The 15,300-nt window shown below is 54.3% G+C and overlaps 1 protein-coding gene across 2 annotated transcripts; it reads right to left on the bottom strand.

Annotated features, from left to right (window-relative positions):
* Positions 1-1,177: 1,177 nt before the first annotated feature.
* SUV39H1 (SUV39H1 histone lysine methyltransferase) lies at positions 1,178-14,640 on the bottom strand. Of its 2 annotated transcripts, none has more exons than XM_016947496.3 (6): positions 14,324-14,640; positions 11,146-11,291; positions 9,441-10,103; positions 3,785-3,931; positions 3,569-3,698; positions 1,178-2,757 (listed from the first exon to the last, which is right to left on the bottom strand). In XM_016947496.3, the coding sequence occupies exons 1-6, from the start codon at positions 14,373-14,375 to the stop codon at positions 2,624-2,626; spliced, it is 1,272 nt and encodes a 423-aa protein (XP_016802985.1). In that variant the 5' UTR covers positions 14,376-14,640; the 3' UTR covers positions 1,178-2,623. The 2 variants fall into 2 exon arrangements, with proteins under 2 accessions (XP_016802985.1, XP_016802986.1); XM_016947497.4 differs by lacking the exon at positions 14,324-14,640 and adding an exon at positions 13,388-13,691.
* Positions 14,641-15,300: the final 660 nt, after the last annotated feature.

Raw genomic sequence — 15,300 nt, 5'->3', positions numbered from 1 at the left:
CAGTGGATTTGGTTTTCTCCCTCCCCACTGTGCTCCACTCCTCCTACCCTCCCCCCCACCCCCCCAGTGCTGTATAGTCCCTGAGGCCTGGGCACTTGGTCAGGCAGGAGGTGGCAGGGTCTCAGCCAGACACTACCAGTCATGGCTGGTCACCACCAATCATGGCCAGTCAAGACTGGTCAAAGCTGGTTATGGCTAGTCTAAGTTGGTCAAAGCCGATCACGGCCAGTCAAGGCCAGTTACCAGAGATCATGGCTGGTCAAGGCCAGAAACCACTGGTCATGGCTGGTCAGGATGGGTCAAAGCCAGTCATGGCCAGTCCAAACTAGTCAATTATGGTCACAGCCAGTCACAGCTGGTCCAGGTTAGTCACAGCAGGCCAAGACCAGTCAAGGCTGGTCAAAGCTGGTCAAAACCAATCCATTTCAGTCCCTGCTAGTCCAGGCCAATCCAAGCCAGTCCAGGCTGATCACAGCCAGTTTAAGCAGTCAAAACTGGTCAATCCCAGTCCAAGCCAGTCCTGATTGGTCAAGACGAGTCGAGGCCAGTCACGGCTAGCTACCACCAGTCACAGCCAGTCATGACAAGTCAAAGTCGGCCAACACAGGTCAAGATCGGTCAAGTCCAGTCAAAACCAGTTACGGCCAGTCTAAACCAGTCAATTTAATTGCATTGTTTTGAGACAGGGTTTGGCTCTTTTCTGGAGACAGACAGGCTGGAGTGCAGTGGTGAGATCTTAGCTCACTGCAACCTCCACCTCCCAGGCTCAAGCAATCTTCCCACCTCAGGCTCCTGAGTAGCTGGGACTACAGGCACATGCCCCCACACCTGGCCAATTTTTGTATTTTTAGCAGAGATGTGGTTTCACCACGTTGCCCATGCTGGTCTCGAATTCCTGAGCTCAAGCGATCTGCCTGCCTCGGCCTCCCAAAGTGCTGGGATTAAAGATGTGAGCCACCACACCCAGCCTTAAGTGCATTTTAAAGTTTAAGTATAAAACAAACTTATTTTAGGTCAAGATGTTATATAGATGATGGTGTAAGTGATATGCTGTGGGGGCTGAAATTGTGAGGATTAGAGTCAAATGGCTGAGGTTTGAGGAACATGTTCCTGGGCAAACCCAGCTCCCAGCCTCTATCCCCTCAACCCCCACCCACACAAGCACCTCACATCTTGGTTTGTTCAGTCGACAGTTCATTTTATTGATGCCCACTCCAGGCTGCATAGGGTTGAGGGGTGTACAAGAGGAGAACCAGATTCAGTCCATGCCTGGAGGTTAGTCTGGGGGGCCGGCGGGATGGACACACAGACAGACACATAGATCTGGCATCTGATAGCAGGGCATACAGTCTCATGTAGGGGCACTCTGGGCACAGGTAGTCAGGAAGGACTTCCTAGAGAAGTCCTCACAGGGGGTAGGGGAGCAAGGAGCAAGGCAGCCATCAGAACCTTCGCCTTTTGTACATTTGTAGGCAGGTGACTTTTGAGACCAGTGGAACCAGGGTGAGCACAAAGGGCTGGGGTCTGGGAATGGCAGGCAGCAAGGGCTTCCCTCTCGCCTTGTCATCCCATAGTGGGGAAGCCATCTCCCCCACCCCCAATTCTTGGCCTGTACTTTGCCTTCTGCCACATGGGCCCTTTCCTGGCATCCACCTCCGTGGTTTTCAAGGCTTCCCTGAGACAATCCACGTGGACCAGGTGCTCTACCCAGTGCCTGGCACCTCATCACCACCCCATCAATGCACATTCTTGTCCTAAGTGCTATCTATGGACTATCTAGATCTTGGTTCCAGCTCTGAGTGGTGTCAGCGGTCATGACACCCCAGGTCAGGGCCCCTAGCAACCGCAGAGCTCCCAAGAGCCCTAGGTACCTTCACTGCACTGTGAAGGCAGAGCTTGGTCCCAGCCCACCTCCAGGGCTGGCCAGCTCTGCACTGCCTTCCTCTCACTGCTCAGTGGGCCATGGACACCCACTTCCCTTCCAGTGGCATGTGGGCATCCACTTCTCAGATATGCAGCCCTGAAGAAGAGACCCTACAGCTCTTAGGGCCAACATTACCCAGCACTGTAAGCACGAGCAGAAACCAGCCTCAGCCCGTAGCCCAGGGACCCCCTTTCTTTCACTAGTACAAAGTTTCTGTGGTTGGGGAACCAGCTTCATGTCGGGCTAGGCACTCTGGCCTCTGATGTCTGCCTGCTCTGGGGTTGCTTCCCCATACCTTTGGGGCAGCAGGGAGGAGGCCTGCAGCAGACCCCTCAATCTCCAGGCAGAAGCAGGTGCAAAAACAAATATATTCTGGGGCTGGGCTGGGACTCACCCCTTGGACCTCCTTAATAGGCCATGAATCCCAACGACAGAGAGTCTTGATGTTGAAAAACTATTTCTGAAGGTGGGTGGGGGTTTGTAAGTGCAACCCACAGATGGGGCTGGGACAGGGAAAGGGGACTCCTGGAGTCGGTCCTCACCACGGCCACAGCCCTGAACGTAGAGCAGGTAGGAGCAGGTGGGGGCAGGTGGAGGCAGGCGAGGCCCTGGCAGTCATTCTCGACAGGAGGGCAGCGGTGGGGGAGGTGCATGTAGCTTCAGGCCCCCTCAGTCAGTCTGGCCTCAGACTTCTAAGGGCTAGAAGAGGTATTTGCGGCAGGACTCAGTCCCACACTTGCATTCAATACGGACCCGCTTCTTAGGGGAGCCAGGGAGCCCAGCCAGGCCAAAGTTGGAGTCCATGCGGGTGCTCTCCATGTCCACGGGGTCCACTGTGGAGTCACAGCCAGGGAGGAGAGGAGGGAAGGAGGCAGGGAGGGAGGGGGAGAAGGAGGGAGGGAGGAAGGTAGGGAAGGAGGCAGGGGACTTGTTAGAAGGCCTGGATGAAGGGTCCCACTACCCTTTATACCATGAGACCAAGGATCTTTGGGGCTGGGAGCAACTCTGGGATTTGAGTTGGGAGGAGATCTTAGGGTTGGTGGTTTGGGGCTAGGGCCAGGGCTCAGCACTGGAGGTTGTTCAGGCCAGGGGTTGAGGAATGCTGGGGGAGGCAGGGAGCCGTCAAGGAACCAGGAGGGTCGTTTTAGGTGTGGGGGGGGGGCAGGGGCAGGAATAGAGGGCCACCTGGGCATCCAGAGGTACATCTGAACTCTCCTGCCAAAGACCTGCCCTTGAGGGTCTCAGAGGTGGCTAGCTTATCAAGGAGGGGACTGGCTGGAGGCCACAAGGCTGTCCAGAGGCTTGGGATGAAGAAGGCCAAAGGGAGCTAGGAGTGGGGAGGGGCTGGGGGATGAGGGAAACTCAGTCAAGACTGGAGTCAGGAGTTTCTTAACTCTCCAGGAATCTTGGGAGAAGTTGGTATGAATGCCTCAGGGTTAGGGTTCAGGGGCTGGGAATGAGGGCACTCGAGGGGTAGGCAGGGGTCTAGTAGTCCGAATGGGGGACTGGGAGTCAGGAAGAGCATCTTAAAGCTCCCGCTAAAGAATTTTCCTTGGTTCTCTGAGTGACTGGTGTGCGTTTGGGAGGGGTCCTTGTGTCCCAAGTCACAGTGCGCCCCTGCCCCCAGTCCCTTGCCACCCCCACCTTGCATGTTGTAATCAAAGGTGAGCTCCTCGCCTGCCCGGATGGTTCTTGTGGCAAAGAAAGCGATGCGGGGCAGCCGCTCGTCAAGGTTGTCTATGAAGACGTTGTACACCTGCAGGTTGGGGTCACACTGGGCGAGAAAGAACAGTTGGGAGAGTGAGGAGGGGCCCCAGCCTGCCCCTCTCGACCCCTTGCCCGCCTGCCGGGGGTACCCACACTGTGGTTGACAAAGTGGGAGATGTTGCCATAGTAGGCGGCATCCACGGTGTACACGTCCTCCACGTAGTCCAGGTCAAAGAGGTAGGTGGCGCCCTGACGGTCGTAGATCTGGCCCCGCCGCTCTGCCTCCTCTGAGGTAATGATCTAGGGAAAGGGCCATGGGTAAGGGGAGATTGGCCGCGAAGTCTCAGGAAAGCCAGCACTGCTCCTGACTTCCGAAGGACAGGGAGCAGGAGGCACCCCTGCCCGTGGACACACATGGGCAGTGACGCAGAGAGTCTGTCGGCCCTTCCTGAGGAGCTGGGCCTCAGCTGGCAACTGCCCGGCCCGCCTCAGGCCTCTGGCTAGCAGGAGGAGTCCCTGGCGGTGAGTGCAGGCTGGCCTGGCTGCAGGGCCCAACTGAGGCCACGCGAGCACCTCCTGCCGCCACCCAGCAAGAGCTGCCCAAGAACCCCTGGAGCCTCCAGTGCCTTGGGACGGAGCAGGAAGGTGATCAGGAGAGACCAAAGCAAGGGCAAGAAAGAAAGTGACCCAGGGTGCCACAGGGAGAGATACTTACTGATCCAGGCAAGGGAGCCTGAGCCCATGCAGGACCCAGCAGGGAGGGCGTGGAGAGAGGGGAAGAAGAGACCCAGGCCATGGGGAAAGGGGGCAAGGGCCTCAGACAAGAGAGGTGGAGGCAGAGGCAGAGGGAGGCCCAGGTTCAGAGAGCCAGAAAGAGGCTGAGGCTACACACTTCAGAGACAGCAGCAGAGGAGGAGGAAAGATGAAGGGAGAGCACAGTGAGAGAAGCTCTCCCTCGGCCCAGGGCTGCGCAGTGCCAACTGGTGCTTCAGACGGCAGTGGGTGCCTCCTCCCCAGCTGGTTCCCTACCTGTCCTAGGAAATGGGAAGCTTTGCTGCCATCCTAGCGCCAGCCTGTCCTTGCCTCCCAATCCACCCCAACAAATCTCCGGCCCCATGGCCCCTCTTCCCTGAGGCCAGCAATGGCAGCCTCCTGCCAATCCCCAAGCGTAGCTGACCAGGCCCTTCCCTGGGTAGGGGTCCCACTGTACCTCAGCCAAGGACAGTGCACAGCACACAGGAGACACATGGGGACTGCTGTTTACTTTGATTCTGCTTCCTGGCTTAGCAGCCTGTCCTCTGTCCAAGTGGCGGCCCTCCAGGTAGCTCCAGTACTCCCCCGCCACACTTCTTCCTTCCCCTCCCTTCTCCAGAGACCCCTCTCGGGCTTCCTTCCTTGCTCACCCTCATGTGGGCCGGTGACCATGCCCTTCTGACTTGGGAATCCATCTCCTTAGCTAGGATGGCCACACTGGTATTCTCCCTGGCTGTCCCCTCAAGGCTGTGTTCCATGCCAAAGGCTGACTAACAATGCCTTGAGGAAACCAAGATTTACCCTGCCTCGGGCCACACTACCCATTGCCCCGTGCTCCAGTTCTGTTCCTTGAGGAACCTGGCTCCCTTGCCAGGGTTTTTATTGAGGCCTTCCTTGTGCCCAGTCCCAGCATGCAGGGCTCACGGTCTGATCAGGGAGACACAGGGACCAGGCCCGGTCCACTCTCAGGGGTCACAGGTGGGTAGGGGATACACAGGAACCAGGATTGGTCCCTGCCCTCAAGGGGTCAAAGTCTGGTCACAGAGAGACAGATTCACACACCCACAGTGTAAGACTGTGATCAGGAAACAGTGCTTAGGGCTTGAGGGGGAATGGAGAAGAGACGGATTCTCTAAAACGAGTTGCAGATCATAAAAGGGCTTTACCACCTGGTGGAAGAGTGGGGACTCTCTCCTAAGGGCCACAACATGAGGGTGGAATATGTCAAGATCAGTCTCCCTTCACCTCCTGGAGAACAGTCTTCCTTGTGGCATCAGCTCAAACAGATGGGACCTCTCTAGGCAGCCTTCCAAGCTTCCCGTTCCTCCCCTACCTCAGAAGCTGGCCACTTGTCTGATCAAGTCCTGGGATCAAAGGGCAGCCTCTCCCAGGCTCACAGGCCTAGTGGGTGGGGTATGAGCCATCTTTTTCACCGTAGGCCCTCCTTGAGCCAGGAGGAGTGCCCACATCCTTCCTAGTCTCCATCTTCATGCCTATTCTGCCACTACCTGCTCTCCCAGTCTCACCAGGAGTGAGTCATACTGCAGGCCCTCCAGGGCACAAACACTTCCTGGTTCCTTCTCATCTTCTTTTCAGTCCCATTCTCTAATGATTGGTCAACCCTGAAAGCTTGGGAACAGATGGGCCTGTCTCTGCTCCCTAACAGCTCTCCAGAATGAATGGAAAAGACAGGCTGTAAGCTGGCAGTTCCGAGAGGGTGCTGACGTGAATGGGAACTAGAAGACTTGGAGTCAGCTGCTGCTCTGCCCCCTCCTGGGTATGGGATCCTGAATGTTCTCTCTGTGCCTGTTTCCTCAGCTAAAAAAAAAAAAAAAAGCTACAGCCTGGCAGGGTACCAGTTTTAGACATTATTTGGGCCTTTATTTTTTTATCCATTGTACTACTTTTGTGATTTTAATCAAGTTATTCTACCTCTCTGGGCCTCAGTTTTCTCATCTGCAGAATGGGAATGACAGTGACAAAATCCCAACCTGACAGGGGCTGTTGTAAAGATCCATACAAGATCATGGACGTGAAAGGTGTTCCTGTTTCTGATAGGAGAGTGAGCAATGTTAGGAGTGGTTATGAGGACCAGTTATAAATGTAAGGCACACCCTTAATTTTATGTGCCCTTTACCAAGAAAGGAAAAACTGCTGTTAATTATAAATGATACACCATGATTTAATTAAGACATCTTCATTTCCGAGATGTTAAAATAGGAAGAAAATGCATGTTTTAGAATGGATAAAATAGGCTGGCATTGTCTCTTGGGTGAGGATGGGAATGTTCTGCAGGAACGTGAAAGTTCTGACCCAATGTGGGAGGCTGCAAAGGAGGGAAGGGCAGCTCCCGTGGAGGGAGCTCTTGGTACAGACTGTCAGTACATGTCCCAGCTGAAGGACAGTAGATAGCATGGTGTGCAGATAGGCCCTTGATTCCGTAACACCCTGGTAGCATCTGGGACGGCACTACAGAATCAAGTAAATTAGAACTGCTGCAACGAAATGTATGACTATTACCCCAAGTAGGATAAATAAAAACTACAAATAGGACCCTATCCGGTCAGGCTGGGTCCTGTAGCCAGATGGGTTACAAAAAAACTTGGTCTTCCAGACATTTTGGATTTGCTGAAGTTTGAACTATGCTGATAACGTTTGTATCAAACTTACTGTGTACTGAACACTGTTCAAGTGCTTTTTCCAAGTGCTTGATACATAGTAACTCATTTAATTTTTGTAACAAGCCTGTGAGGTGAGTGCTATTATTGTTCCCATTTTACAGAGTAGTAAATGCAGGCACAGAGGTTAGTGATTGCTGATGAGTAGTGGAGCTGGGATTCAGCCTCGGGCAGTCAGGATCCAGAGTCCACCCTCCTAACCATTTGCTATACTGTCTCTTCAGAGGGGGATGCGGGAAGATGAGTTTGGCTCTTTCCGGAGGCCTGTGGCACCATCAGGAGGACCCATGGGTCTGAGGGTGCTGGAGGGCGGTCAGGAAATAGTGCAGCAAGAATGTGTGGAGAGCAGGAAGGGTGAGGACAGGGCTGAGAGGATCCCTGGGAGGATTAAAGACACTGACACTAAGGAAGAGCAGCCAGAAAAGTCTCAGGCCCAGGAGGGTCTGAGGCTGCCCTTGGGGTGTAGTCTTCCTCCTCGACTGTCAGGACCCTGTGTGGTAGACAGTGTTTCCTCCAGATGCCAGTACAGTGAGGCTGAGATACTTCCTGCTCTGTGCAGCCCCTAGGACGGTGGACTGTCTGGGTCCTATGGGGTCTGGACATCTCCTCCAGAGAGTTTGGGTTCCTTCAACCTCTGGACACTTCCTCCAGAGTGTCAGGACATTGAGGGCATGGACACTTCCCCCGATACTGTCAGGGTGCCCTTGGGTGTAGACTAGATCTCCAGGCTGTCCGGATCCCTCTGGGGTGAGGACACTTCTTTTTCCTGTCATGACAACATGGGTGTGAACACTTCCTAAGTCAGACCACCAGGTCCTCTAGAGTGTGGAGAGCACAAGCTCTTCCTCCAGGTCACTGGGGTCACTGTGGGACATGGACTTCCTGCAGATTATCAGGACTCCTTCCCCTGCCCACTGTCAGGAGCCCTCAGGGTGTGGACACCTCCCCCCCTCCTCCTTCCAGATGGCCAGGTCCTGTGGCATGTAGACATCTCCTCCAGCAGGCCAGCAGGGTTATCTGGACAGGGTGTGGCTGTCTCCTTGCCCAGACTGTCAGGGTCCTCTGTGGTGTAGATTGTTCTACCCAAGATTGTCTCTGTCCCTGTCAGATGTGACCCTCTGTACAGTTTCTCAGAGTAGGAGCCTCTCCTTGTCATCAGTATCAGTGCTACAGTGTGGACACCCTCATGTGAGTGTTCCTCAGGCCAGTTTCTGTCACTTTCCAACTATATCACACCCCTAAGGGACCTATGGCTATATATAGAGGTATCTGGGGTTGTCACTATGACAGGGCACACTCATGGATTTAAATGGTCAAGGTCCAGGGATGCTAAATGTCCCCCAATGCATGAGACAGTTCTACATAACAAAAAATCATCTCATCCCAAATGCTAACTGCATCCCATCTTAGAATGTGACATTTTTCTGTTGTAGATACTTGCTAGTTATCTAGTTGCTAGTTATGGCTGTGCTTTAGCCTTGTGCAGCTGGGCGCATGGCTAAAGCACATCCTGTTGCCTCTCTTGCATGGAGGTAAGGCCAGTGACTCAGTTCCAGCCAGTGGAGCATGGGCAGAAGTGATGGGTGCTGCATCTAGGCCTGGCCCACTAGGATGGGCCCCTTCTATCCCCCACTTGGCCCGCCTGCCAGGCAATGCTGAGGATCTGGTAGTGACTCCAAGGCTTCAAGGCACAGCAAAGGCACAGGAGGGAAAGAGCCTAGGTGTCCCAGTTGCTGTGTGAAAGGATACCCACTCAAACCCCCACAATGGACTGTTCCATGAGCAAGCAAACTTGTAATGTGCAAAGTCACTAAGATGAGGGGGTTGTTTTTACAATGGCTGGCTTGCCTAATACACTCGGCCTTCCCCAGTGTCCTGAAAGTCTAAAGGAGTTAGCCAACCTTTGTCCAAGGCATGTCTCATCCTACTCCAGACTGCGTTCCTTCTGTGCAGACTGGTAAAACAATGCTCCTCAGGCAGATACTGCTTGGTGATAAGATGGGCCCTTGTGAAATGAGAAGAGGAAGTGCCTTTCCAGCTGATGCAGCCCTATGCCAGACCACATGGCCTGTTACAAGGAATGCTAAGGCTGCCTGGATCTCAGCTCCCACTTTTCTTCTTTGCTAAGTACCCTGATAAAGTCAACCCAGTGCAGAAGTATTTTGGTGTTCCTGTAACCACCAGCATGGCCATGCTGGTGTGTACCAGCTTGGAATACTAGCCCCTGCCCAATGTCCCTGTGACACTCAGATCAGTCTCCCAGGCCTTTCCCATAGGGAAAGCAGGGAGTTTCAGACACACAGTGAGGAGAGCTGGGTGCACACTGTGAACACAGGGTGGGAAGAGCTGCACACACACACCGGGTCCCATCTCCCTACCTCTCCCACGTACTCCATGACGAAGCTGTTCTTGCGAATCTTCTCCAGGGTGCGGACGCCCCAGCCGCGCCCATCATCCGTGCGGAAGATGCAGAGGTCATATCGGATGCCCTTCTGTACCACGCGATTTGGGCAGTCATAGCCACAGCGGCAGCGGGAGTTGCACTCGTAGATGGGCAGCCCGGCTCGAAGCCGCACCTGGCCCTGGTCATTGTAGGCAAACTTGTGCAGTGACGCCCCCGGGCAGCAGCCTCCAGTGGGTGCCCACAGACAGTCCTGGCACTCGCAGCCCACAGCCACCTGGTTGAGGGTGATGCCCTCACCAACACGGTACTCATTGATGTACACGAAGGCCCGCGGAGGGCCGTCCAGGTCCACCTCATTCTCTACAGTGATGCGTCCCAGATGGCTGCGCTTGGCATTGAGCTCCTGCTCCCAGCGACGGAGCGCCCGCCTCTGCTTGGCCTTCTGCACCAGGTAGTTGGCCAAGCTTGGGTCCAGGTGCCGGGGGGTCTTTGACCGGTGGTGCCGCCGGAGCAGCTCCCTTTCTAAGTCCTTGTGGAACTGCTTGAGGATACGCACACACTTGAGATTCTGCCGTGGCTCCCAGGTGCTCTCTGAGTCTGGATATCCACGCCATTTCACCAGGTAATATTCCTGTTCCTGTTGGGGGTGGGTAGGGGGACGGGGGTACCGTAAGTAGTGAGATCTTTGGGCCAGCCTTCATGGGGCTTCCATCCCAAAGCTGATGGATAACACCTACCCCACCCCACCCCTTTTCTGGAATGACTTCATGCGGTGGTTAAAAAGCATGGGCTCTAGAGTGAGGATTACTAGGTTCAAATCCTCCTCTCCCCCTTACTGTCTGTCCAAACTGTTCCAACTTTTAATTAATCTCCCAAACCCACTCCTCTCCTTGGTCTTCCCCATCATCAGCTCCCTCCCTTCTAGCTGTTCAGACCGGAACTCCTGGAGTCATCCTTGACTCCTCTTTTGTTCACACTTCCGACACCCACCCTCTGCACATCCCGTTGGCCCCACCTTCAAAATACGTCCAGTGACAAACCATCATCACTGCCACCACCCTGGCTCACCTGGACCCTGACAAATCCTTGCCTGTTCTAGGCAGCTTACATGTATTATTAACTAACTTAATCCTCACAACCCCACATGAGGTAGATGCTCCTAGTTATCCCTCTTTTACGACAAGGAAAATGAAGTACTGAAGGTTTGGGTAGGTAGCCTGGGGTAACACAACCAGGACTGGAACCCAAGCATGCTGACTCCAGTTTGTTCTCCTAACCATCCTGCCACTCCCCCTTCTGGCAATAACTATCCCCATTTCAGTTGTTAGGGGATTAAATGAGTTTCCGAGAGGAAACGCCTGGCACACTGAAAGTGCTCAATAGCCATTAGCTATTGACATTTCCACTCCAGGGTTCAGCATCTCAATCTCTGCAATTACTTTGTATTCCTAGGGAGATGGGAAGAGATTTATTTGGGAATTCATTCCGGCTCCTGCCCAGAAAGCTACTTAGTTTCCCTATCTGTAACATAGGATAAAAGGGTCTATTCATCCTGTGTTTTCAGGGTCAAAGGAGAAAATTCCCTTTGGAAACAGATGTGGGCAGTTGGGGACAAGAGGGCAGGACACTAACTTCCTTGTGACCTGTCCCCTCCCAGAGCATGGTCACCCCAGACTCACGCGGATCTTCTTGTAATCGCACAGGTACTCGACTTCAAAGTCATAGAGGTTCCTCTTAGAGATACCGAGGGCAGGGCAGGAGAGCTTGGCCAGGCGGCACAGGTCCTGCAGCTGATTCCAAGAAGACTTGCAACACACGCTGCAGCCTGGATCAAGCGGGGCAGAAAGAACTATTACTGGGCAGCCTGACTAGGCCAGGAGTCAAAGGGGACCCCAAATCCTCCCTGGGACATCCCAAAGACTGCCTAAGAGTCAGGGAAATTTAATCCACAGGCCTTCCCCAGTGCTGAGACTGTTCTACAACAGAAATGTGCTTTGAACCCCAATACTCACTGCCCAAAGCCGCCCCTGGAGCAGCAGACCTCTAAGCGGGGTTTGCAACATGAATTGTCCTAAAGGAATCTATTTCCAGAGCTTCAAACTCCATGTCATTCCTAAAACTGCCTGCAAACCTGCTTTGGGTTCAGGACCTGATCACCCCTCTCTCCACTTTGCAAAAGAAAGAGAACAACCCCCCATCTCAGTAGGATGCAATGCCCCGAGGTGGGGCGGATAGGAGGACAAGATTAAAACCTCCAGGGCACCAAACAAAGGCGTAACTGGAAAGACTGGTCTTTAATCCCTTATCTCAAACTCCTGGGCCAGATGTGTTTTGGAATTCAAAATTTTTTGGATTTTACAAGACTAGTTCTAGGATATCCCATACATCACCTAACACCCCCAGCGTGGCCAGGGGACATCAAGCTATAATCAAATGCATTAACCGTCCTGCAGCAAAAGTATGAATTTCCCACATTAAATAGGAGAAACAGAGATATAAAATAGCCTCACAGAAGAGTTCCACTTTATAATCTACTTTTGCCATAAATGGTGCCAAATTTAAGAAAAGGATTTCAGTTTTCAGGGCTTTTTAGATTTCGGAATTATGAGCAAGAGATTGTGGAATGATACTACATTACAGGAAGGCTCCTTAAATGATCAATCTGGGTGCCTTAAAACCACAAGGTATATTTTTTCACACTGCATTTGGACTTTCTGTCTCATCCATCTTTCTGTGAAGAGTAAAGCTCATCCAAAGGGTTATGCTCTGAATTTATACGCAAAGCGGTACAGATTAGTGACACTGATTCTTTTAAATATACCTGGTATATTTCTGGGACTGCCAAAATTTTGTAAGACACGGATTTTAAAAAACAGATTTCTTTCTGATTCAAGGCACATTCTTAATCAATGTGCTTTAGAAGCCATTTTATCAAATCATGTCTCAAAACACTCCAAGGGCAGTCAGTCCTCATCCTATATCATCTTTTTAAAATGTTTAATATTTTCTGCCTCCCATTGCAAAAATCACACCTAAACTTTAGATGTCAACCTAAAAACGTACAAGAGCTTTTCAAAATTATTTCGTGTGCAAGCCCTACCCCCCCTACTTAGGCAAGACCAAGTGGAGACTGAGCCCGCCTGTGCCCACGCTTTCCTCTCCCTACAGCCTGTCCTCGCAAACCCCTTCCTTCACTTGCATTTGAAACCCCACTTAAGTGGTCCCAATTAACACCCTCCAGCTGCTGGCTCCGGAACTGGCCACAGGTGGACTCTCCTGAACCCCTCAGAGGTCCTCCCACTTGTGGAACCCATCCTCCCTGCGGCTTTCGTCACATAGAGGGGCCCCCCAACATAACTGAGTCACCCCTCTTTCCCTGCACATGGGGGAGTCCAGCTGTCCTATTAGGAAGGCCCCATTTCTCTCTTCTGGGAGATCCTCTATTCCAAACCCTTCCCCCATCACGCCGAGAGGCGATACGTTCCCCCAGAAGAGTTCCCTGTCCCCGCACTCTGAAGGGGGGGTCTGTCCCCCTTATCTTCCCTCCCCTTCCGGCGTCTCGCGTGGACACCGAATGGGTAACGGTCACCAGGGGCCGATTTTCCCGCGCGCGGGCGCGGCCTCCCCGACAAGCCCCCGCGCGTGCGCGCGCCGGTCCGGCCGCGATCTGCAGCGCGCGCCCCCCTCCTGCGTCCCCACTTAGCCCCAGGCCCGCTGCGTTCCGAGGCGCGCGCCCCCTCCCCTGAGCCCCGCCCAGCCCCGCGCACCAGGCCCGCGCTCCCCGAGCCTCATCCTTTCCGCGCCGAGCTTCCGGCTCCCGGCGCCGGGGCCTCGGACGCCGGGGCCCCGAGCCGGCAACGCCACCCCTCCAGCCCACCCGGCCCGGCCAGCGGGCCCGCGCCTCTGCCTCCACTGCTTCACCTTTTAAATTTTCCGCCATCTTTCCCCACGGCTAACGACATTCGGGCCTAGCCGGCCTCGCGAGAAGAGCGCTCGCGCGGGCGTGGCCGGGAACGCGCAGCCTATTGGCCGCGGCTCGCGACTCGCAGCACCCGCGCGGACCAACCGGAGAGCCGTGACCGAACCCCTCCCTGCCGCCCGGCTCGGTCCCGGAGGCGGGTGCTCGCCGCGCTTTCCCAGAGTGCGTCTGGGCGGCGGCGGCAGCGGGAGCGACAGCGGCGGTAGCTAAAGTTGCCAGAGGCCCTGCCCGTGCGCTGGTCTGTCTGTCACACTGCTAGCCAATCACGTTATCAGCCAGTCGCAGTGGTTCCTCAGTCCTGTCATACTCCCTGTTATCACCGTCAGTCAGCCCGTCATCTCATTTTAACCCCAAGCAGGCCGGGGCTCCCAGGTGGACTAGTGCTGTATCCAACCGCTCAGGCGGTCGCCCCAGACAGGTGCCTAGTCAGACTCCCGGCCCCCATCCACACTGCTGGGCAGTCAATACTGGCTTCCATTTGTGCCCTGGCCAGCAGCGACTCCCTGGAGGCAGGCAGGCAGACAGCACTGTTAGCCAGCCTGCCTTATCATTCCCTAAGACCATCCTGTCCTCACGTTGTCAGCAGATCAATCAGTCCTCCTCTCCACCCACCATAGCCCTGGGACCAGCTGCGATTCTCCCTGGCTAAATCCTCTCATAGACTGCAGCATCCAGCCATGCCCCCAGGCGGGCTGTGATTAGGTCGGGACAAGCTGTCACTGTCAGCATCTAATACAGCCCTGTCGGGCACTATCAGTTGGTCACTGTCTTTCCCTCAGATTACTTCTCATTCACACCACGATCAGTCACAACACCCAGCTAGGCCCTCAAAGCAAATAGTCACAGCAACTAGAGGTACGATTAAGCCTCCACACCACCTGTCAGTGGGTCAGCCAGTCTGTCATTTCTCAGGCGACTCATCCCCACCATTGGTCAGTCAGTCTCTTCTGATGCGTTGAAGCTGAGATTCTATCAGGGCAGACAGTCTGTAACCACGTACAGCCATCGAGTCAGACAGCTATGCCGATTTTGCTCCTGGCCAGCTGGCCTGTGACTCGTTCAATCCGCCCCTCATCACATCGTCAGTCATTCTCAGCATCCGACTGACCGCACCGTCTGTCAGGTGATCAGTCAGTCAGAGCACCCAGCCAGGCCCTCCAGCATGCTGTGATTCGAGCAGCGTGGATAGTTGATCACCAGATACAGCTGCCTAGCAAGCAGCCACGGATCTGTTGATCAGTTAGCCTGAAGTTTCCCCAGGTGGCCCTCCTTTACACGGTGCCAGACAGTATAACATCTAGACATTCCCCCGCCAGCTGTGATTCCTGACAATAGTCATTCACAACATCCGGCCACCCAGGCAGGCAGTAGCACCACGGGCCATCAGTCAGCCAGCCTGCAAGGTCCTCAGGAGGCTGCCTGTCTTTTCCACTGTCAGGCTACCAGCCCCAGCCAGTCCTAGGCAGGCTGTCATTCAGTTAGATGTTCAGGAAACTGCGCTGTCACGTTCTCAAATTGCGCCTTCTCCCTGTCACTCCATGAGTTCTGTAGTCAACCAAACAGTTATACAGTTAACCAAACGGATATTCTGTCTGCCTGCCAGTCCAGCTGTGAGCTCATTAAGAAGTGACTGGCTGGTCTGAGGTTCCGTCAGCCCCAGCTTGCCCTGAGGGGACAGACAGGAGCGAAAGTCCCACCATGCATCCCCTTCCCTCCCTTATTCCTTCTCGAGCAGAGTCAGGTGCTCATCCTCATGTACCCCCAGTCTCCTCGGGCAGCAGGGCTCTCCCACTCCCGGGTGTCCAGGAGACCTGTCCAACCCACAAGAGTGATTTAAGACAGGACCTCTGCCTGT

Source organism: Pan troglodytes, chromosome X (genome assembly GCF_028858775.2).
Source record: "Pan troglodytes isolate AG18354 chromosome X, NHGRI_mPanTro3-v2.0_pri, whole genome shotgun sequence".
In the NCBI taxonomy this organism is placed as follows: Eukaryota; Metazoa; Chordata; class Mammalia; order Primates; family Hominidae; genus Pan; species Pan troglodytes.
The sequence above is the reverse complement of the archived record's forward strand: the minus strand, read 5'-3'. Positions and strand labels throughout refer to the sequence as shown.